At 33.6% G+C, this 23,580-nt stretch overlaps 1 protein-coding gene across 1 annotated transcript in view; it reads right to left on the minus strand.

The window, feature by feature from the left end:
* Positions 1-23,345, minus strand: part of LOC144978813 (uncharacterized) — a 30,044-nt gene extending 6,699 nt beyond the window's left edge. Inside the window, exons 1-12 of the mRNA XM_078925338.1 lie at positions 23,292-23,345; positions 18,772-18,856; positions 18,188-18,391; positions 15,598-15,891; positions 14,557-14,856; positions 11,690-11,989; positions 9,217-9,513; positions 8,703-8,999; positions 5,150-5,458; positions 4,443-4,646; positions 1,835-2,126; positions 790-1,086 (exon numbers count right to left, since the gene is read on the minus strand). Coding sequence (XP_078781464.1) covers positions 1,948-2,126; positions 4,443-4,646; positions 5,150-5,458; positions 8,703-8,999; positions 9,217-9,513; positions 11,690-11,989; positions 14,557-14,856; positions 15,598-15,891; positions 18,188-18,391; positions 18,772-18,856 — 2,469 coding nt within the window. The 5' untranslated portion in view covers positions 23,292-23,345 and the 3' untranslated portion in view covers positions 790-1,086; positions 1,835-1,947. The remainder of the gene's footprint in view (positions 1-789; positions 1,087-1,834; positions 2,127-4,442; positions 4,647-5,149; positions 5,459-8,702; positions 9,000-9,216; positions 9,514-11,689; positions 11,990-14,556; positions 14,857-15,597; positions 15,892-18,187; positions 18,392-18,771; positions 18,857-23,291) is intronic.
* Between the last annotated feature and the right edge of the window lie 235 nt (positions 23,346-23,580).

Consider the following 23,580-nt stretch of genomic DNA (forward strand, 5'->3'; position numbering starts at 1 on the left):
AAATTCGGTTGATGTTTTGTAATAATACGTGAAAAGTACTTAACATATTCCGATGAAATTAGAAACATAGATAGATGAAATGTGCATCTATAACCTTTTTCGCGACAAAATCTCTGCTCTTGATAGTTTTAGAAATATTTCACTCAAAAGAGCAAACATCTGTTTTTAACGACTTTCTGATAATTGCTCGAGTTTTGTCGCTTGACATAATCTAAAATGACATCTTTACTAATTGTCTACCAAATTTCAGACATATTTATTGATAAAAAGCGTGGTAATTTTTTTTTAAAATAGCATATACGAAACGGCTTTGTCCCATATTTTGACGCGAATTTAGGCACTTCGTAAGCAAAAAAGAGGCCCAAAGATTTGTGCGGGATAGTCATTACTATATTTGATCAGAAAATTTGTACCTTCATCTTGTCAAAACTGTCAAACCTGCCATGGGACATAACACACACCTTGCGACGTTCCAGTTATGAGAGTTTTTGCCAAGATGTGGATCATCTATTTCAATAACAATATGTGTTGGACGACAATTTTTGTCACATCCTTACTTACGCGTCTTTCGAGAGTACGGTAGTAAACTGGGGAAAAGTCGGTTTTTATTTTAACTTAACTTTTAGACAAGGAATTTGGCATTTTGAAATCTTGTACGAATCCATTTCTTTTAAATATTGTATATACTGTGTTCAGTTAAAAATACTTGTGGATTTTAAGAATTGGAAATAATAACGATTCACATGAAGGCTATCGGAACAACTATAAATAATAACCAACAAAACTCACTTGGAATATTTATGCCCAATTCAGATTTCCGCTCAGTTCCATCGTTAAGTTTGAGTGTGCAAAAACACTTTCCATCCTCATTTGTCAGTCATGACGAAAAACATAGTCGTTGAGTGTTGTCCTGTACTTGAATTATACTCTCCTCCGCGTTGTTTGCATAACAGTTTGGCCTCATGACATTGTTGGGAGGTCCTCGTGAGAGGCATGTAATGTTGACTGGCTCACCACTTGAAATCAACAAGTAATCTTTATCTTTTATGTTTTTATTATTGAGGACCATTTCAGAATGGGGAGGAACTGGTTGGAGAAAGAAACGGTAATTATCATTGGGGATAAATTTGAATGAAATTAAAGATTAAACAGGTTACCAAATAAAAAAAGCAATGGTCATAACAACGAGACCTATGACCCTTTTCTTGGCCATTGTTATATAAAGATTGATGTAACGAAAACAATTTTAAAAGGATTAAACAAAATTGAATGCAACACCTTAAAAATAAAAAAAAGCATAGTACCACACACTGAATATATTTCGGGCTCAAAATCCTTCTCCTCTAACTACCACACATCTCAGTATGTTTCAATGATGCAATTATCCAACACTAAAATAATGCAACTGTATCATAAGTACTGATGGCGCGGAGATAAGTGGTGTATCGTTAAATGACTCACAATTCAACGACATGAGGTTCGAATCCCGATAAGTACAGACTTTTTGTGGATTAGATTCTGATCGTCATATCTTCTTACCCTTTCCAGAGAATGAAATGTTATGCTTACTTATAATCTTATTTCTTCGGCACGTTCTATAAACACTATAAAACGCACCCACGTTCATGGGATGGGCCATGCTGCTATGAAAATACAACAAGGGAGATAATTGCTCAACAGTTCTGACAAAATCTGTAAATTAATATTTTAATCAACGCATTTAGTTTTATATATTTTAACAAATAAGGAAAGTCAATCAGCGAAGCGAATAGGTTTGTCTAGTATAGTTATAAAATATATTTATGCAACCTCAATCATAACCGCCAACCCTTACCTATAAGATTTGTCGACATTCGTATTTGCAGCTCAATATTATTGTGTATTTTTAATTGACACACACAAATTCCTCCGTGCGTTCTGGAATTCATGACAAAATACATGGCTGTTTTATTTTGTCCGATCGTGATGCAATTTCCCGTGCCCATGTGCAGACAAGTTTTGCTTCATAGGTACCGGAGGAATATCCATCTGAAGAGCACTCGATTCCCACAGATTCTCCGTCGAAAATTTCAAGTTTCTGACATATCCTATGGATGGATTCTTACCGAAATTTCTGGCAATACAATCTGGTGAGAGTTTGAATATTGGATTATTCAAATAAAATGAATAAGTCATTTGAATTTAATCAAAAAAATACTGGATAAAAAGACAAGTCAAAAAGAATAAATGAATTTTTAAAAAAAAACAAAAAGACAACAAATTAGATTTGAAATTTATCCTTTTACTTTTTGTAATTAGTGACATTTTCAACGATCAAAAAGCCTACACATTCTCCATTAGAACCTGGAAAGAAAGATAAAGTGATAAATGTGACTCACAACACTAAACAAACGACGTTTTGTCCTTTGGCGTTCTTCAGTACATAAAGCGCTTTACAAAGGGACCCTGACCAACAACCACACGTAACATAAAGATCGGGATATGACCCCTGTTTGCGATAATACAGTTTGTTTAATACATTAAATAATTTGTATTTACTTTACTTGAAGAAGGCCAAAGGGCGAAACATCTTTTATTTCGTGTTATTCCCTTATATTATCGGAGTCACATTTACTTACTTTGTCTTTCTCTCCATCTTACTGATTCGTTTAGGCACCTTTAGTTCTTGGTGTCTCTATAAAAGACTAAATTGAAATTAGATTAATCTTACTAATGATTTGTATAATAATTTTCATTTCGAAGGCATCGTCTATGCTAAACTCTCGAATTATAATGGATTTCATAATTTTTCAAAACTATTTTGCTTGCTCGACAAAAAAGCCTTGTTTATTTCATTTGATGATCGAGGAGAAGCAACTCCAATAAATATTATTGGGCCGAAGCAATCATGGAAGAGTAATATTCCTTGACTTTTTAAATCTAATATTATAAACAATCATGAAACCAAAGTTAAATCAAAAATATTATTATAAAAGACCCTTCTACTTGTCATCTTTGTAAATAAATAGTGCATATTACCTCTAACCTTCACCTCCCGCCGAACTAAACTTGTATTGGATTGGGTCACCATAAGTAAACGCCACTAAAATAATAAAAACAAAGAGGAGTAACACACAGCAGTGTGTTGTTTTTGTTTTTGTTTTTGACACTTTAAATTAAGTCTAAAATCTAATTCTTATCTCGACTTACTTGAAAATTATATTTAATCTTCTGATGATTTAAAATATATTTACTTCAACGGTGTTTATATAGGAAACTGTACCAAAGGCTGTTATAATAGAGTTTTTTATCAATATTTTTGAATATTTCGTAACCTCGGAGATAAACCTCCCAAGGTAAGGATCATCCCTTGGTCTGAAACTCCAATGAAAGGTCAGACCTCTATAAAGTTTGTTACTTCTTCCAAAACCAAAGATCTTTTAGAGAAGAGTTTGTGCGATAGATTCATCACTTTTTTGCACTATATAAAGCATATAATATATGCATTCTTTTTATCAAATAAAATTATATACAGCCGAATACGGCTGTAGAGTTGTAGTTAGGGGAGAGGAAAAAGGGCGTTACAATTTCTTTGCTGATTCCAAAAAAAGCCCAACAACCAATAAAAAGTATGATTTTATAAAGCGTATATTCCACTACCCGTCAAAAGTACAATGTTTTGTCATTAATTTATTGACTGAAATAAGAAAACACTTGTTTTGTGTGCCTTGAACAATATCTTGAGTGTTTTTGAAACTTTAAATTTTCTTTGCTCATTATAAAACAACAAAAACAAATAAAATATGGTGAGCTTGTATATAGCTTAATATTAACTCGACATTCTCAAAGCGGTCTCTAGGGGTCACTAGCGAACTGCAACACTAAAGATATTGGAGATATGACGCCTGCTGTTAGGCGATATTACAATGTTATTATTGTTTTTTTTTTTTCGGACGATGGGCAATGTGAATCCGATCTGAAGGCAAGAGTCCACATAGTCAAACATCTACCCTGTAAATTCTTTGAGAGTTGAAACGTTAAATCATTCGTTATTATGATGTAATTTAGCAGGTTTTGATACTTACCTATTCAACAATTTTAATTGGGAAATACGTCAAATGTTAAAATATATAGTCTTATGTGCGTTATAACATTTTTCACGTGTAAACAATATATCAATATTAATCGCCATTTTATAATGCTAAACTAAGAATATACGATAATTTTATGATATACACACAATATATGACATCATAGAATTTGATGTTCAAGTTAAGGCTAGCGATGTATTATGTTTATAAAAAGGACAAAAGGATTTTTCCAAACTGTATGGTAATTTGCTGAGACGATAAAATATAAATTTGACGATATCGTTTTTTTTTTTTGTCTTTCATTAAAATTAAGAAAAGTTCACACGTTAGAAGTTGAAATCATATTTTTTATCAAAAACTATCAAAACCTACCTTCACTCATAGTCGTCCATTCCGATTTTAGCGTATGCCCATTGTTGTGTTTCAGGATGCAAAGACACATCCCTCTATACATACAAGGAGTCATGACAAAATTAATGGACATTTTGTTCTCTCCAACGGTTTTATGCTCCATTATATCTGCTGTGCAGATATCCTTGTTTTCATGATTGACGACCAATTCAGGAGATGCAGGTTCTGGTTTGATAATTGAAGAGACAAAGATAAAAAGATGTAAAGGCCCAGGTAGTGTGGTGGGTATTTAAATGCTCCAAGGTGTTATACGCTTTCCAGTGACCTCCTTTAGTCATTTCGTTTTCAATTCCATTGCATTATCCATTTATTTATCTATTGTTCTCTGGCACCACTTATCATTTTCCATAAATAATTGCTAACCATGTGATAGTTATTTGCGTCATCTTCCTTCTCTAACTGGCGAATCCTATCGCAAACGTTTAGAATTTGGCTCCAGATCCATGGTTTGTGAATTTTTTATGCCCTATTCCGAATCATGAATAATTTGAATGAAATTTACCGTGATGTGATTTATCTCCAAGCCGACAACTCTGAGAGTTGCAAATTTTCCACCAATCTCAGCTTGAAAGCCATCGTCAATTGTTGGATCTTTTACGGGATATTGAGCTATACACAGAAAATGTCAAGTTTGTTGTTATATCTATACAATTTCAAAATGATCTTACCACTCGTGATATTGAGAGAGAAGTCGTAATCCAAAGATCCACCTAATCCATTTCCGATAGACAACAAGTAATCGCCGATTTTGTTGGCCTTCATTTCATTCATATTCAAAATCACCCAGCTTTGTATGGAAGTATTCCCAGGCTCGATGGTTACTGTGAAATTGTCCACTTCCATTGCGATTGCACTTTTACTCAGAATGAATTTGTTAGGCTTCGGGTTGGAGTATACTAGGATGGGGATTTCAATATCGGATCCAATCGGAAATAAATGAATCGGGCTGATCTCTTCAATCACTAAGAAAGGATTTGCTGAAATTTACAAGAATGATACATTTCTGTATTAATTTAATTTGACATTACAAACTCAAAATTTCCTTCTTTTCTCATTGTATTTTTAAAGTGTTGCCTTCTATCTCTCTTTCAGCGTCAATGGCAATCTCTCTGCTTTTTTCGTTCCCTTCTCCCAACCTTTCCAATCCTGCTAATTCTTATTTAGAGCCTCTTTTTCTACCTACCTAATAACAGCCAATATTACATGACAAACAGTGTAGTAAAGATTTACAAATCTATGTCTAGGGAATAAAGAAATTTAAAAAAAAATCACGAAACAAAAGAAAATTATGAGGTGACTGTTCCGGATTTTAAAGACCAATTTAAAGTGTGTGGACGGTAAAGAAAAGGAATGCAAAAATGCCCTTCCCTCACAGACCAAACTTTTCAGGGCACGATGGAGATTCAACACCGGTTTGACACTAGTAATGACAAAATATAGATCCCATGAGGCAGTTTTAAGCCACTCAATGTAATTCCACGGTAAGGAAAAATATTTTGGGCTTATTTGACAATCAGGGCTAAAGATGTGCAACCCGAGGACATGAAATATTTCATTTTACCTGAGCAAAAGTTGCCAAATTGAGTAAGTTCTTGCAACAACTTGCTATTTTGACAATTTGTAGTGGCGGAAGCAGTCCTCGTAGATGATGTATTTGGGTTATCACAACTTAAGTAATTCAATACAAGACGAAACAGAAGAAAAACTCCCGTGAGTTACCTATTTAATTTTCTCGGTCGAATAAATGGTCGGTAAGGGAAAGAATGACTTCGATTTACTATAATTCAGTATAAAATGCAATTTTCTCCATAAGAATGTGACCGTTCAACTCGTTAGCACCTCCCTCTCTTGTCATTATGTTTAGAACTGTAAAGTGTTTAAGCTTATAGATGGATATTGAATCATTTGAACTGAAAAGGACTGCTCCACGATGAAAATGGAAGATGGACAAAACAAGCTTTAAGTGCAAAGAAGATACGTGTTAGTTATGATTGTTAATGTTTGTCAATACAGCAAGATATAAAAAAAGATATTTTCTTCTAATTTGATTCATTCGAGATTTTATAGCATTTGATATTTTGCTTATTGATTTAATTTTGCTTATAAACTCGAACGTTATGTGGAATATGCATTCCGGGCATATAAAATGCACTCTAGCTAAACAAAAATATTTAGTTCGTTTCCATTAGCAGAAAAGAGTAACCCAAACAATCTTTATTTAAATAGAGAGAAAAGTCACATGGATCTATACCCTACCCATTACTCTTTAAATGAATTAATACCGACATTAGCTGCATAATATGATATCGGAGTGGTTGAAAATATTTTGATTGTATCAGCTATATGATTTTAAAAATACTGTAATACGCAGACATGTTATCACTAAAAATGTGGCCATACCCCTGTCCTTCTGACGTGATGACGGAGTATATGTATTGTTTTTTCAATACTTGGAGTTTTGTGAGATGCATGTGATCTATTCACATGTTATGTTCATAGTAACGTGTTCTATTTGGTGCACATCATAAATGATAGACAAAACAAATAGCGTAGCCTTTTGATTAATCAAATGTTATGATAATTCTATCTTTATACTCAATATGAAAGAAAACAAAAATGACTTATTTTTAAGAATTGTTGTTAGTGTTGTTTTCAGCTCAGTTTCGTTGTTTAGTTTAAGAGTGCATATACATGTCCCCTCGTGCATTTTTCGGTCCATGACAAAAGACATGATTGTAGTATTTTAACCTGTTTCAGAATGTTCATCTCCACTCCAGATACAGACAAGTGTGGCTTCGGAGACATCGATGAGAAATCCACGTGAAAAGCACTTGATTTCGACAGATTCACCATTCAGAATCTACACCTCTCTGACGTTTTCTATAATTTTAACATTGACGGCCAAAACAGGAAATTCTGGAACTGTAAATGGATATTGATGGAAAAGTGAACTGAACGCGTCTACTTCATGAAGATAGTTACGTCTCATGCTGTCCGCTGAAAGTGGGCCACGCCTTACGAGAACAAGGGAAATAACATGTCGAAAACAAGCGATATGGATAATACCGGTTTCAAAGAGCAATGTCGGAAAACCTGAAGACATGGTTGTAGGTTTGGGTTTAAAACCGACCTTTCCCTTGCAAAAAATAATATCCATGTTTTAGTGGTGTTAGATATGTGATATATTTTCCCCTACCGACCACATTCTTTTCCATCGTTCCCCTACCAACCGAAGGATTGTCGTCTACCAACCAACCAACTTTACCACTAACGGAACATTATTGTGATCCCCAAAGCTCAATAATAATAATAATTGAATAAAGCTCAAACGATTAACATTAAAGGTTGTACTGTGAATAGCATCGTAAATATACAGTAGTTAAGCCTGTCATTTATTCATTAGAAAAAAATTAGCTAAAAATTCTCGCTCGAGGCGCTTTACAATGTCTACATGTCAAGGAACATTAAGGTAGTAACAATAATGAGGATAAGACATGACGTGCAAATTGGAACACATACTTATTGAGTCCTTCCTCGTCAAGGGCTTCTATGTTATTACACCTGGTGCCCGAGCAATGTTTTTTATAAATGTAACTAGCGCTTGAACCGGCCACAACTGATCCAACAATTTTATACCCTATTGCTGAAGAAATGTTATAAACATGATGAATCAGGCATGTAAAAGGAGGGTACAGATTTTCGTAAACAGGTGCATGCGTAAGCTACTCAGAATAAAATGGATGGATAGAATAAAAAATGAAGAAGTATGGAAAATAACACAGCAGAAACCAGTCGGAGAGGAAATAGGAAGAAGACGATGGAGGTGGATTGGACTGCTGCATAATATGACATCGCAGTCGTTGAAAATATTTTGATTGTTCTCAACTACATGATTTTAGAAATACTATAAAATGCAAACATGATTTCCCTAATACTCGCCCAGACCCGAATAAGCCCATGCCCCTGTTCTTCACACCTGATTATGGAGCATTTCTATTGTTTTTAAATACTAGTGGTAGTGTGAGATGTGTGTGATCTATCAACATTTACGTGTATATTAACGTATCCTTTTTGGTGCATACCAGTAATGCTAGACAAGACAAATAAGCGTAGTCTTCTGACTTAGTTTTGTAATCGCACTGTGCTCTTTATAGGGGTACGACGGTAGGATTATTATTTCTATCTTTATATTCATTATGAAAGAAAACAAAAGGTACTTACTTTTAAGAAGTGTCGTTATTGTTGTATTCAGGTCAGTTGCATTTTTCAGTCTCAGCGTGCACACACACTTCCCTTCGTGCATAGCTGTGCTCATGTGAAAAATTATAGCTGTATTCTTTTGACCAGTTTTGGTGTTGCTCGGTCCGCCTCCAGAACAGACAAGTTTGGCTTCAGAGACATCGTCGGGAGATTCATGTGTGAAACACTTTACGTTGACAGATTCTCTATTTAGAATTGGCAGATGTCTTTCATTCTCTATCGCTTTATCGTTTACGGTCAAAACTGGAAAGGCTGGAACTGATGATTTAAAGGGATTTAAAACATGTCAGTCTGGTACTACGTCGGAATGAACTACATGAATAAAATCAAATCACAATGTGCTTCATAAGGATAATACGGTATTCCTATATTTTTATTCAATGAAAAAGAAAACAATAATGACTTACTTTTAAGAATTGTCGTCAATGACGTTTTTAGACCAGGTCCATCTTTAAGCCTCAGCAAAGTGACTTACTTTTAAGAATTGATGTTATTGTTGTTTTCAGGTCAGTTCCATTCTTAAGCCTCAGCGTACACACACACTTCCCACCGTCCATAGTCTTGTTCATTTGAAAGATTATAGTTATGGTGATTTGACCAGTTTTGATGAACGTCACTCCGTCTCCGGTACACACAAGTTTGGCTTCAGTAACATTTTCGGGAGATCCACGTGTGGAGCATTTAATGTTGACAGAATCTCTGTTTAGAATTTGCAAAGATTCTGCATTCACTATCATTTTATTATTTACGGCCAATACCGGAAAGGCTGGAACTGGTGAGCAAAAAATGATGGAAAAATGTCACATGGCATAACGAAACTGAGCTAAAATGTAATTGAACAATCGCCTGTTGATTCATTTTATAAAATGTCATGTTTGCATAACTGGACACATACATACACTTTTGAAATCAAATTGAAATATATGAATCCGTTAATTTTTGACAAAGTCACTGCAATTTCAAATGGCTGGACAACGGATGTCTCATTCTTGACCGAGAATCTTCAAGTAACATTTTCAAAAGCCTTAAGAAAGTTTATGAAACTGGAGCAGTATGTAGAAGCAGAGTTAGGAGAATTGAATGTGTATCCCATCAAAAAGAGATGATAATAAGCAATCCAAAATCCAATTGACACCCTCTCAGCTTTGTCTTTATCCAACAAATGTTTGATAGTCACACTCTAAGCAGTGTCACTTCAGTGATTTAACTAAAGAGAGAAGTATATATATATATAATATATATATATATATATATATATATATATATATATATATATATATATATATATTAAAATTATAAAAACAAAAACCATGAAATAATAGTGCTCAACATTTGTATAAGAGGAGCTATTTATAAACATTTGAAAGATAATAAAGATAGTTTGACTTCTACAACGTTGTTGTCGAACAACGCTCGACAACAACGTTGTAGAAGTCAAACTATCTAAATTATCTTTCAAATGTTTATATATATAATATATATATATATATATATATATATATATATATATATATATATATATATATATATATCCATATATATGTATATATACATATATATATATATATATATATATATATATATATATACGTACTTATATGTAAATTACTGCTATGAAATTTAATCTAGGATCATCTGCCCTGGATATTTATGCTTCATTTTGTAAATGAAACAATTAGACTCTATACAACTTTTAGAACAATTTTACCGAATATTACCTATATACAAAACATAGAATTTGAAACACAATGCTTGGATCATTGGCCCAGTTTTAAGCGATACGCCTCTACATAATATAGGTCATAAAGATCGGTTTATCCATGAAGTCATTCCCTGATTTCAAATACTCATTATAGTAAAACCATTATAGATCTTTTAATTCTTATTTTCATCAACATACAAGAAAACTTCATACATTTATGCTTATTATTCAAAATCTTCATTAGATCACCAAAGTGCCAAAGTCTGCGAAATAACCATGAAACTAAAAGACTTATCCTCTCCTCCTATTCAGTAAACATAAAAGTACAGCAACATTTTGCTTGTGTAATGTGAGTGCAAGTAACGGAGTCGTCAAATGTAGCTCAACAATGTGTTATAGCCCAGTTTGGCAGACAATTATATCAGGACGTGTAAAAAAACAATATTCAAAATTCAAGGAAAGACAAAAGGATTATTGCATATTGGAATTGCAAATAAAAGAGTAATCGGGCCATCTTTCTATACTTTAAAAACGTTTGCTAAAATATCTTCTAAGATATGATAGAGTGCTTTGCTGCGTCCCATCTTCGTGAATTTTTGTAATATATGAAGCATCAGTAAGACAGTGTTCCTCCACCGTGGAGACAGGCCGTTCGAGACATTCTAAACGACACGTTTCCAGAAAGATGGATTGGACGAGATGGACTTGATTGCCTAGTCGCCTGGATCACTGGACTTTTCTTAATGACTTTTACCTTTCGAGCAACATCAGTGACATTTTTATTCTGCTCCTACATTTCAAATCACCCAGGATATTGTTTTTGAGGCCAACAAGACAAATTTTTACCTATTTAAATCAATAAATAATGGGACTTTTTACATTTTGAAAGTCGCCTACTCGAATGTACTTTCAATAAATGATATATGATAAACTTAAAAAACGATTAGACCTTTCTGTGCGTCTTTCTGAGACACCGTCGCCTAGGTATTCCATGAAGGAACATTATAGATAATCCATCAAGGAAATGTTCAATATCAAAAGGAATCTCCCATGTTGTCAACTTAATCAGATTGACATGAGGTTTAATAATCCCACCCAAAGAAAAAATAAAATGCGGGACCTGAAATTTCGAATCCATTACCATCAGGGCCACTGTGCAATTCCGAAGCCACTCGGCCACAAAACATAACTTTCAAGATTAACTATCAATAAAGATACTTTTCAAGATTAATTGTGATAAACGTACGTTTTAGAACTAACGAAACCATGTGTTTAATCTCTGCTCCATTTTTAAGCCTCAAAATGCACTCGCACTTTCCTCCATTCATATTTGATTTCATTACAAAATCCATCTTTGCTCGGAATGTTCCTACTCCGAATTTGTTCTCTCCACCACCGGTGCACACAATTTTTGACCCAATGGCATCTCCAAAACTTCCGCCATATTGGCTGCAGGTGAAGACAACAGATTCTCCGTGCAGGAGAAACAACTCTTCTCCATCTGCTATTGTAACTTGATTGGCGGTCAAAAGAGGGATGAGGGGAACTGGGTGAAAAAAAGAACACGATGAAAATATAATGGGTAAACATTATGCATACATATATGTATATATATATATATATATATATATATATATATATATATATATATATATATATATATCCTTTCTTTAAAAAATATAGCATTGTGGAGAACATTGTGCTTATTTAAGTCATTAAAAAAATTGATACGGCGCACAACTCTACTGAAAGATTTGAAAATTAGAAATTATTTTTTACAGATAGATAAACAGATAACTTGATTTCCTTTTATAATTTAAGTCAGTTTGAAAGTTCGTTGAGTCAAACAGATATCATAAAATATGTACCAACGACGACACTTGACTCCCAAAATCAACTAATTTTGACAGTGTAAAAAGTTGTCAATTTGCGTCATCTATTTATGACATCAAGTATTATTATTTCTTCCGTTGTGTTGTTGATTTAGCGTTTAGCGGTGATCAGTGTTGTTATGTAGGTTCTAATTGCGTGTATGTTTGTGTGTGTGTGTGTGTGTGTGTTGTGTGTGGTGTATACATGTGTGTGTGGTTGTTGGCATTTTTCAGCAAATCGTGGCATTCATAGTGATATTATTCACTTGATCACATGAAGGTATTTCAGTCGCCATTTTGATACTTTTTTTACTATTAGGGTTAGCTCGAGATCGAAGATATTTTTTTTCTATTAAGGTTAGTCATAAGTCTTAGTAAAGGTGCTAGGATGTTTGTTTTTCCATAAGTTAAGTAAAGGGGAGACATTCCGAAAGCTCCTACATCCCCAGTATTCTTTAAATTTGTATTTTCACCGTTGATCTTTTGTCAGGCATTTATTTATTCAATTTGTCATTATATCTAGAAGTATTTTAAAAACTCTAGAACAAACCTTGATAGATTTGTGAAAGTTTAAAATTTCTTAATTTGACCATTGTTTTGATTATCATCCCCCTTTTTGATTTGTTAAATATTGAAAGGTAGTGCAAAGCAGTCCGAGAGTTGTTTTTTTTTCTATTAGAGTTAGCTCGAGAGGTTAGTCATAAGTCTTATTAAAGGTGCTATGAAGTTTTTTTTCCATAAGTTAAGTAAAGGGGAGACATTCCGAAAGCTACTACATCCCCAGTATTCTTTAAATTTGTATTTTCACCTTTGATCTTTTGTCAAGCGTTTATTTATTCAATTTGTCATGATTTTTTCTATTAGGGTTAGCTCGAGATCGGATGATTTTTTTTTCCTATTAGGGTTAGTCATAAGTATTATTAAAGTGCTAGGTGTTTGTTTTTCCTATTGCGGTTAATTAAAGGTACTAGGTTTAATTTTTTTCTTGGAGTTAGTTGAAGAAATATATTATTAAATATATTATTGGGCCACACAGAAAAATCACCCGAAGATATACCAAATTACACAGACAACGTTTTTACCAATCTTGCCCTCATTAAATGATGGTGAGTACAGTATCGAATGAAAATAGTTCTTTCCCCGCGAAATTGCGGGCTTTTTACTAGTATATATATATATATATATATATATATATATATATATATATATATATATATATATATGTGTGTGTGTGTGTGTGTAAAGAGTTAAATATATATATATATATATATATATATATATATATATATATATATATATATATATATATATTGTCGCCATAGATTCTCAACTTTGGGTTTATACATTTTCATGCGTGCCACGTCTGTAAACGAATTTCAATATTTTTGGATGAATAGTAAGTAAATAAGTAGTAAGCTTCGCAGTCCGAATGACGCTTGCTGAGAATTGTGTGAATCAGCCATGGTCGATAAGTATAGCTGCTCTCTCCATCTATGATGTTAATTGTTTCCATTGATCGCGGTCCTAGACCAGAGATTTGAGGCTGTCAAGATCTTGTCTTGACTTAAGTACGGAGGACACTGCAATATTTCTTCTTCTTCTTCTTCTTCTTCTTCTTCTTCTTCTTCTTCTTCTTCTTCTTCTTCTTCTTATTATTATTATTATTATTATATTATTATTATTATATTATTATATTATTATTATTATTATTATTTTATTATTATTATAATAATAATTATTATTATTATTATTTATTATTATTATTATTATTATTATTATTAGATCTCATACCCGCAATTTTCATCTTTAAATAATCAAAAACACCTACCAATATATTTGTTGAACTGTTACACTTTGTGTGAGAAACCTGATTCAATACACTACAGATTTTCCAAAATTAGTCTGATTTCACAATGAACAAAACCTTGCGACGTTCCAGTTATGAGAGTTTTTGCCAAGATGTGGATCATCTATTTCAATAACAATATTTGTAACACGACTGTTTTTGTCACATCCTTACTTATGCGTCTTTCGAGAGTACGGTAGTAAACTGGGGAAAAGTCGGTTTTTATTTTAACTACAAGGAATTTGGCATTTTGAAATCTTGTACGAATCCACTTCTTTTAAATATTGTATATACCGTGTTCAGTTCAATATACTTGTGGATTTTAAGAATTGGAAATAATAACGATTCATATGAAGGCTATCGAAACAACTATAAATAATAACCAACAAAACTCACTTGGAATATTTATGCCCAATTCAGATTTCCGCTCAGATCCATCGTTAAGTTTGAGTGTGCAAAAACACTTTCCATCCCTCATTCTGTCCGTCATGACGAAAAACATGGTCGTTGAGTGTTGTCCTGTACTTGAATTATACTCTCCTCCGCGTTGTTTGCATAACAGTTTGGCCTCTATGACATTGTTGGGAGGTCCTCGTGAGAGGCATGTAATGTTGACTGGCTCACCACTTGAAATCAATAGGTAATCTTTATCTTTTATGTTTTTATTATTGAGGACCATTTCAGAATGGGGAGGAACTGGTTGGAGAAAGAAACGGTAATTATCATTGGGATAAATTTGAATGAAATTAAAGATTAAACAGGTTACCAAATAAAAAAAGCAATGGTCATAACAACGAGACCTATGACCCTTTTCTTGGCCATTTTTATATAAAGATTGATGTAACGAAAACAATTAAAAAAGGAATAAACAAAATTGAATGCAACACCTTAAAATAAAAAAGCATAGTACCACACACTAAATATTTCGGGCTCAAAATCCTTCTCCTCTAACTACCACACATCTCAGTATGTTTCAATGATGCAATTATCCAACACTAAAATAATGCAACTGTATCATAAGTACTGATGGCGCGGAGATAAGTGGTGTATCGTTAAATGACTCACAATCAACGACTTTTAGGTTCGAATCCCGATCAGTACAGACTTTTTTGTGGATTAGATTCTGATCGTCGATATCTTCTTACCCTTTCCAGAGAATGAAATGTTAGACTTACTTATAATCTTATTTCATTAGGGGCGTTCTATAAACACTATAAAACGCACCCACGTTCATGGGATGGACCATGCTGCTATGAAAATACAAGGGAGATAATTGCTCAACAGTTCGGACAAAATATGTAAATTAATATTTTAATCAAGCATTTAGTTTTATATATTTTAACAAATAAGGAAAGTCATTCAGCGAAGCGAATCGGTTGGTCTAGTATAGTTATAAAATATATTTATGCAACCTCAATCATAACCGCCAACCCTTACCTATAAGATTTGTCGACATTCGTATTTGCAGCTCAATATTATTGTGTATTTTTAATTGGCACACACAAATTCCTTCGTGCGTTCTGGAATTCATGACAAAATACATGGCTGTTTTATTTTGTCCGATCGTGATGCAATTTCCCGTGCGCCATGTGCAGACAAGTTTTGCTTCATAGGTACCGGAGGAATATCCATCTGAAGAGCACTCGATTCCCACAGATTCTCCGTCAACAAATTTCAAGTTTCTGACATATCCTATGGATGGATTCTGACCTAAATATCTGGCAATACAATCTGGTGAGAGTTTGAATATTGGATTATTCAAATAAAATGAATAAGTCATTTGAATTTAATCAAAAAAATACTGGATAAAAAGACTAAGTAAAAAAGAATAAATGAATTTTTTTTAAAATGCAGATTTGAAATTTATCCTTTTACTTTTTGTAATTAGTGACATTTTCAACGATCAAAAAGCCCACAACATTCTCCATTAGAACCTGGAAAGAAAGATAAAGTGAGTAAATGTGACTCACAACACTAAACAAACGACGTTTTGGCCTTTGGCGTTCTTCAAATGCTTAAAGCGCTTTACAAAGGGACCCTGACCAACAACCACACGTAACATAAAGATCGGGATATGACCCCTGTTAGGAGATAATACAGTTTTGTTCTAATACATGTAACATAATTTGTATTTACTTTACTTGAAGAAGGCCAAAGGGCGAAACATCTTTTATGTCTTGTTATTCCCTTATATTATCGGAGTCACATTTACTTACTTTGTCTTTCTCTCCATCTTACTGATTCGTTTAGGCACCTTTAGTTCTTGGTGTCTCTATAAAAGACTAAATTGAAATTAGATTAATCATACTAATTATTTGTATAATAATTTTCATTTCGAAGGCATTGTCAATGCTAAACTCTCGAATTATAATGAATTTCATAATTTTTCAAAACTATTTTGCTTGCACGACAAAAGAGCGTTGTTTATTTTATTTGATGATCGAGGAGAGGCAAGTCCAATAAATATTATTGAGCCGAAGCAATCATGAAAGAATAATATTCCTTGACTTTTTAAATCTAATATTAGAAACAATCATGAAACCAAAGTTAAATCAAAAATATTATTATATAAGACCCTTCTCTTTTCGTCTTTGTGAACAAATAGTGCATATTACCTCTAACCTTCACCTCCCGCCGAACTAAACTTGTATTGGATTGGGTCACCATAAGTAAACGCCACTAAAATAATAAAAACAAAGAGGAGTAACACACAGCAGTGTGTTGTTTTTGTTTTTGTTTTTGACACTTTAAATTAATCTAAAATCTAATTCTTATCTCGACTTACTTGAAAATTATATTTAATCTTCTGATGATTTAAAATATATTTACTTCAACGGTGTTTATATAGGAAACTGTACCACGAGGCTGTTATAATATCGTTTTTTATCAATATTTTTAAATATTTCGTAACCTCGGAGATAAACCTCCCAAGGTAAGGATCATCCCTTGGTCTGAAACTCCAATGAAAGGTCAGACCTCTATAAAGTTTGTTACTTCTTCCAAAACCAAAGATCGTTTAGAGAAGAGTTTGTGCGATAGATTCATCACTTTCTTGCACTATATAAAGCATATAATCTATGCATTCTTTTTATCAAATAAAATTATATACAGCCGAATACGGCTGTAGAGTTGTTGTTAGGGGAGCGGAAAAAGGGCGTTACAATTTCTTTGCTGATTTCAAAAAAAAGCCCAACAACCAATAAAAAGTATGATTTTATAAAGCGTATAATCCACTACCCGTCAAAAGTACAATGTTTTGTCATTAATTTATTGACTGAAATAAGGAAACACTTGTTTTGTGTGCCTTGAACAATATCTTGAGTGTATTTGAATTTTCTTTGCTCATTATAAAACAACAAAAACAAATAAAATATGTTGAGCTTGTATATAGCTTAATATTAACTAGACACCTCAAAGCGGTCACTAGGGGTCACTAGCCAACTGCAACACTTAAGATATTGGCGATATGACGCCTGTTAGGCGATATTACAATTTTATTATTGTTTTTTTTTTCGGACGATTGGCAATGTGAATCCGATCTGAAGGCAAGAGTCCACATAGTCGCACATCTATCCTATAAATTCTTTGAGAGTTGAAACGTTAACTCATTCGTTATTATGATGCAATTTAGCAGGTTTTGATACTTACCTATTCAACAATTTGCATTGGGAAATACGTCAAATGTTAAAATCTATAGTCTCACGTGCGTTATAACATTTTTCACATGTAAACAATATATCAATATTAATCGCCATTTTATAGTGATAAACTAAGAATATACGATAATTTTATGATATACACACAATATATGACATCATAGAATTTGATGTTCAAGTTAAGGCTAGCGATGTATTATGTTTATAAAAAGGACAAAAGGATTTTTCCAAACTCTATGGTAATTTGCTGAGACGATAAAATATGAATTTGACGATAACGTTTATTTATTTTTGTCTTTCATTAAAATTAAGAAAAGTTCACACGTTAGAAGTTGAAATCATATTTTTTATCAAAAACTATCAAAACCTACCTTCACTCATAGTCGTCCATTCCGATTTTAGCGTATGCCCATTGTTGTGTTTCAGGATGCAAAGACACATCCCTCTATACATACAAGGTGTCATGACAAAATTCATGGACATTTTGTTCTCTCCAACGGTTTTATGCTCCATTCTATCTGCTGTACAGAAATCCTTGTTTTCATGATTGACGACCAATTCAGGAGATACAGTTTCTGGTTTGATAATTGAAGAGACAGAGATATCAATTTTCATCTCTACGAGGATGAGATAAAAATCTTGGAACTCTGCTTTTTACTTTAAATCAAATTGAATAAATAAATGCACATACCTGAAATCGAAGCTTGACCTTAGCAGAATAGAATGCTGTATCTCAACATAGCCTCCGCTTCTCTCACTAGAAACCGTCCACTTATTTTTTTCTTCTTAGGGCGTGAATAGCGTCCTTGACAAACTGAGTTGAGGATCTCTTCATGATGACAAGGTCTCCAATATACACATTCGCTGTGTTTACCCCAATCATTGCTACTGTTAAACATTATGACGACTGTCCGAGAGGCGTGGTTATCTAAGTGTCTATTATATTATTACTTACCTAAGATGACTCCTTGAAGAAAAAGGAATTGCACAAGAACGACAAATACAATATTTACTGCTTTCTGCTCACCACTGAATGGCATCTGTGAACGAATAAAATAAATGGAGCTCTTTTCTTCACTTTAAGACAAAACCGTCACAATGATTTTAACTAAAATCGACGAAAATAAATATAATATAATTCGTACTCTCACTATGCTTCAAGATTTTGGAGACAAGTCATTGGCCAGAGGAATGGAAACAACAAGAAATTGAAATCCTATATAAATCAGGAGACACAAAGGAATGCATCAATTACAGAACTATATAACTCAATAACCATGCTAGGAAAATCATGATCTATGCCATCCTAGAAAGATTACTAGTTAAAATAGAAACAGAACTGGCAGCTAACATACATGTTTCAGACTAGTAAGAGGCACTGGCGACATACTCTGCGCACTTCAAGTCATCAAAGAAAAACTAAATGAAATTCACAAAGAGGCAAACATCATCCTCATATATTACAATAAATATTTTGACAGAGTTGATCATGAACAACTTTTTCAGACCCTGCACTACATTGGTTTCCCATTACACCTTGATGCCCTCATACAATATTTATATACAAACCTGGAACTTAGAATTGGCTGGAACAACAAATAAACCAAATGCTTCACAATAGTTGTAAGACAAGGTTGCATTCTGTCACCACACTTATTCAATACATACACAGAACAAATAATGAGAGAAACAGCGCTGAACTTTTTGAAATTAAAATCGAAAAAAGGTCGAAAAAATTCAAATCTCATAAATATGCAAATGACATTGCAATCCTTACTAATAACCACACAGAAGCAACAGCATTCATTAATGATCTAAACAACGGAGCTGAACTTAAAGAGATGAAATACATTCAAATCGGAAAAAGTTAAAGATCAAGTCATACTCATTAAAAACGAAGAGATTGAAGGTCTGTCTCACTTTAAATATTTGCTATCCAGGAAAACGCAAAATGGTGACAGCTGGATGGATATAAATAACCGAATTGCAATGACGAAAAAAAGAATGACCTCTCTAAATAATATCTGGAAAGACAAAGCCATAGAGCAAAATTTGAAAATTAAAATAGCAAAAGTATTAGTGTGTAGAGTGATGATCTACGGCGTAGAAGAATAGCCCCTCAAGAACAAAGACAGGGAACGCTTAAAGTCTGCTGAAATGTGGTTTTACAGAAGGAAGATAAGGATTAGCTGGAGGGAAAGAAGAACATATATCAGCATACTGGAACACGTGGAAGTCATGTCAGAGCTATTAAATGTAATTAAAATGAGACAATTGAAACGAAGAAGGGGAAGACCTAGGCCCAGTTATATTATATAAAACACACTAGGATGGACAGAGATGAATGGAAGAGAGCTGAACGATACTGTCAACAGACGAAGGGAATGCGCACACTTTTATCATCGCTATACAAAAGGTCCCTGAAGAACAGCAGCAGTGAATGTGTAGACCTATATTAAAATTTTGTTCAGACAAAGAAAAAGCCGTTAACGCCCAAGTTTTCATCTTACAACTGAACGCGATGAGAATTTGAGTAAAGAGCCTTTTCCAAGGACTGAACTATACCCCGCTCAGAGTGGGAGTCGAACCCAGGACCTTGTGACCAGAAGGTGAGTGCCATAACACTTGACAGACCACATAGTCAGACATTTGTTCAAGTTTGAACATGAACAAATGTCTGAATATGTGGTCTCTGAATGTATTTAATGGATATAATACCCTTAATTTTGTAGGGGACCGATGCAGTAAAAGCATATTGCACGATAGGTTTCCAAAGTTTAATATATGCTTGTGAATTGGTCTTCTTTTGGGCATTAATGGAGATTTCTCTTGATAAAATGTAACGTTTTGAAGACCTTTGTCACAACATGTTGGATATTATTTTCCCACTGCAGGTTGTTATTTACGTGGACTCCAAATTACGTCATATTATTTACATGTTTAAGCGTTTGTCTAAAATGTTTAGTCAAATCTTTTTCTGTTTTTCTAAGTGGAGATTGACATCACAGATCATTTTTCAGGGCGAAAATTGATTTGACATGTATAAGTGAGTCTTAATCTGACTGCAGAATCTTTGCATCTTTAAGATCTTCGATCGTTCTGAATAATAGACAATTGTCTGCAAATAGTTTAAGATTTGTTTCATAAGATAAATTCTTGCCCAAGACATTTCTAAACACGAGAAAACAATGGGTTCGCAATACAGTTCACTGCGGCACTCCAAATTGCTCTTGACATTTTTCTCCTGTTTTCCCATCAAGCACCACCTATTGTGTCCGATCATGCAGCCAATCTTTGAACCAATTATGTACTAACTGAGACCTGTTACCTAATCAGTAGTATTCTTATTTCTGAAAAAGCCGTTTGTTAGGTACAGAATTGGAGGCTTTTTTGAAAATTCAGTACTATTTAATCTGTTTCAATTCGTCTAACGCTTTTGTTACTTTTTGTTGTTTGGTAACACCCTCTCTAGTGATTGCTATTATTGGCATAGTGAGTATGATATTGTTTTCCATGCATGGCAATGTTTAATCTTCTATTGTAAAGACGCTTTGGTATTGCCCATTTAATATGATTCATTTTTCAATGGTGTCTGTTACCAAGATCCGTCAGACCTTTGTAATACAGAAATGCTTGTCATGGCTTTACTTTTTATTCGTATATATATATATATATATATATATATATATATATATATATATATATATATATATATATATATATATATATTCAAAAAACAATTTGTGATAGCACCTTTATTTTTCCCTCTATGATCAAGGTCAAGTATGTTATTGACATAATTTTGATATTTTTTCTAAGTTCTTTATGTATTTTCTGTTAGTGTGCCCGGTAATCATTCCAGACGTGTTCGTTGTTCTATAGATTTTCTTTGTTGCAGCGCCTGCGTTATTGACTTAGTAATCGTTTAATTGTCGCTATGATCCATGGTTAGTGAGGTTTTTCATTAATTAATATTGAGGGAATGGGTTTGTAAGTTTTTTAAGACCGTTGATTAGTGTGGAACAATAAAAACAGCAATTGAAAACAAGAGCGATCAGAAAAAAAAACTTGGAAATCAACTGAGAACAGCGATATAGTCTAGTGGCTTATAGCAACATATACACACTGGAAATCTCAGACCAGTCTTTCAATTCGTCACCGCAGTTGAGGACAGCCTCTACACCTAACGAAGATCTCGTCACAGGGCAGTGTAGGATAATGTGGTCTGCTGTCTCTGGCGTTCCCTGACAGTTGGGACATTCGGCTGACTTACCCAGATCCCATCGATGCATGTTTGCAGCAGTCCTACCGTGGTAGTAGTCGGTTTGAGGCTACCAAATGTTTTCAATTGCTATCCTGAAGTTTGCCACAAGTTCTGTCGGGTCCTTGATTACCCCAACTCCCTGGGCATAGTATTTACAATACTCCAGCCAGGCTTCCCCAATAACGAAATCAACAGAGACATGCAAAAGAGCTGATAAGGACGAGGCATACATGGCAACACAAGGTAATCTGGTCTGTTCGGCTATGTGGGTGGTATGGCACTCGCCTTCGAATCCGAGGGTCCTGGGTTTAAGTTCCGCTCTGAATGGTGCATAGTCTCTTTACTCATATTCTCTCATCGTACTCAAGTGTAAAATGAATATTTGACAGTTGATAGCGTTGTCGCTGTCTCAAAAAATGCTATATCGTCTAATACTAATAGCAAAAGGCGATTCATAGCAACCTAAATTTTTAAGTTTAATTGCTGCTTTAGGCTAAGGACCCCTTGTAAAGCAATAGCTCCAAAATCGAATATGATCCAAAACATTAAACATGATTTTTGTTTAACATTAAGGTTACATCTGGATAAGTAAATTCTGTATGCGTTACAGTTGACAATAAGAAAGTTAAGAAAATTGTGATAAATCAATAGCATTATATTGTCTATTATTAATATTATTATTATTATTATTATTATTATTATTATTATTATTATTATTATTATTATTATTATTATTATTATTATTATTATTATTGTTTATCATGTGTGTATCAATCTATCAATTTGAATTAAGTCTCCACAAATTAATAAATTATGAAACTAAGGAGTAGGCATCGGTGTAAGATATATGATCTCAACAAATGTGTAACAAAAGTGCGAGACAAAGCAAACAAGACAAAAGCACGAAAAAAAAGCATCCCAAACAATTAGTCCACCTAAACTGGGGATGGAACATAAGACCTTCTGATTTCCGGTAATCAGATGGTCTGAAGTTTGATCCCCAGTTGAGGTAGACTGCTGTTTTGGGAAAGTTTTTTCTTGTATCTTTTCTTTCTTGCTTTGTCTTTCTTTGGCACCTTTCATACACATCTGTTTAGATCTTTATCTCACCAAGAATCACTCTGCACTATAAACCATGGAGATCCAAACATCTTAATATTTCTGCATGTAACCAATAACTAATAATCGACATAATTTATAACTGTAGATACTTCTCTGTTTACTCCAACGATGCTTAACCATAACAGGGACTAACGGCTAACGAATTTTGTTGAAATAACGGAAGATTTGAATATCTGTAGTATTATCTAAATGTAGTATACACATTTTGGGTCACTTTATGATGACGCAATTTTGTATTTGTGATCTCTGTATGTCTTACATTTATCAGAACTGCAATTATTTGCAGGCCCGATAACCACACGCAATTTAGGACTTGATTTCATATTGTTGTAATGGACATATTTTGTTGATTTTATATATTTACCAGTAGAACAATGA

The sequence above is a fragment of the Berghia stephanieae genome, chromosome 8, assembly GCF_034508935.2.
Source record: "Berghia stephanieae isolate SIO BIC M18660-M18661 chromosome 8, UCSD_Bste_1.3, whole genome shotgun sequence".
Classification (NCBI taxonomy): Eukaryota; Metazoa; Mollusca; class Gastropoda; order Nudibranchia; family Aeolidiidae; genus Berghia; species Berghia stephanieae.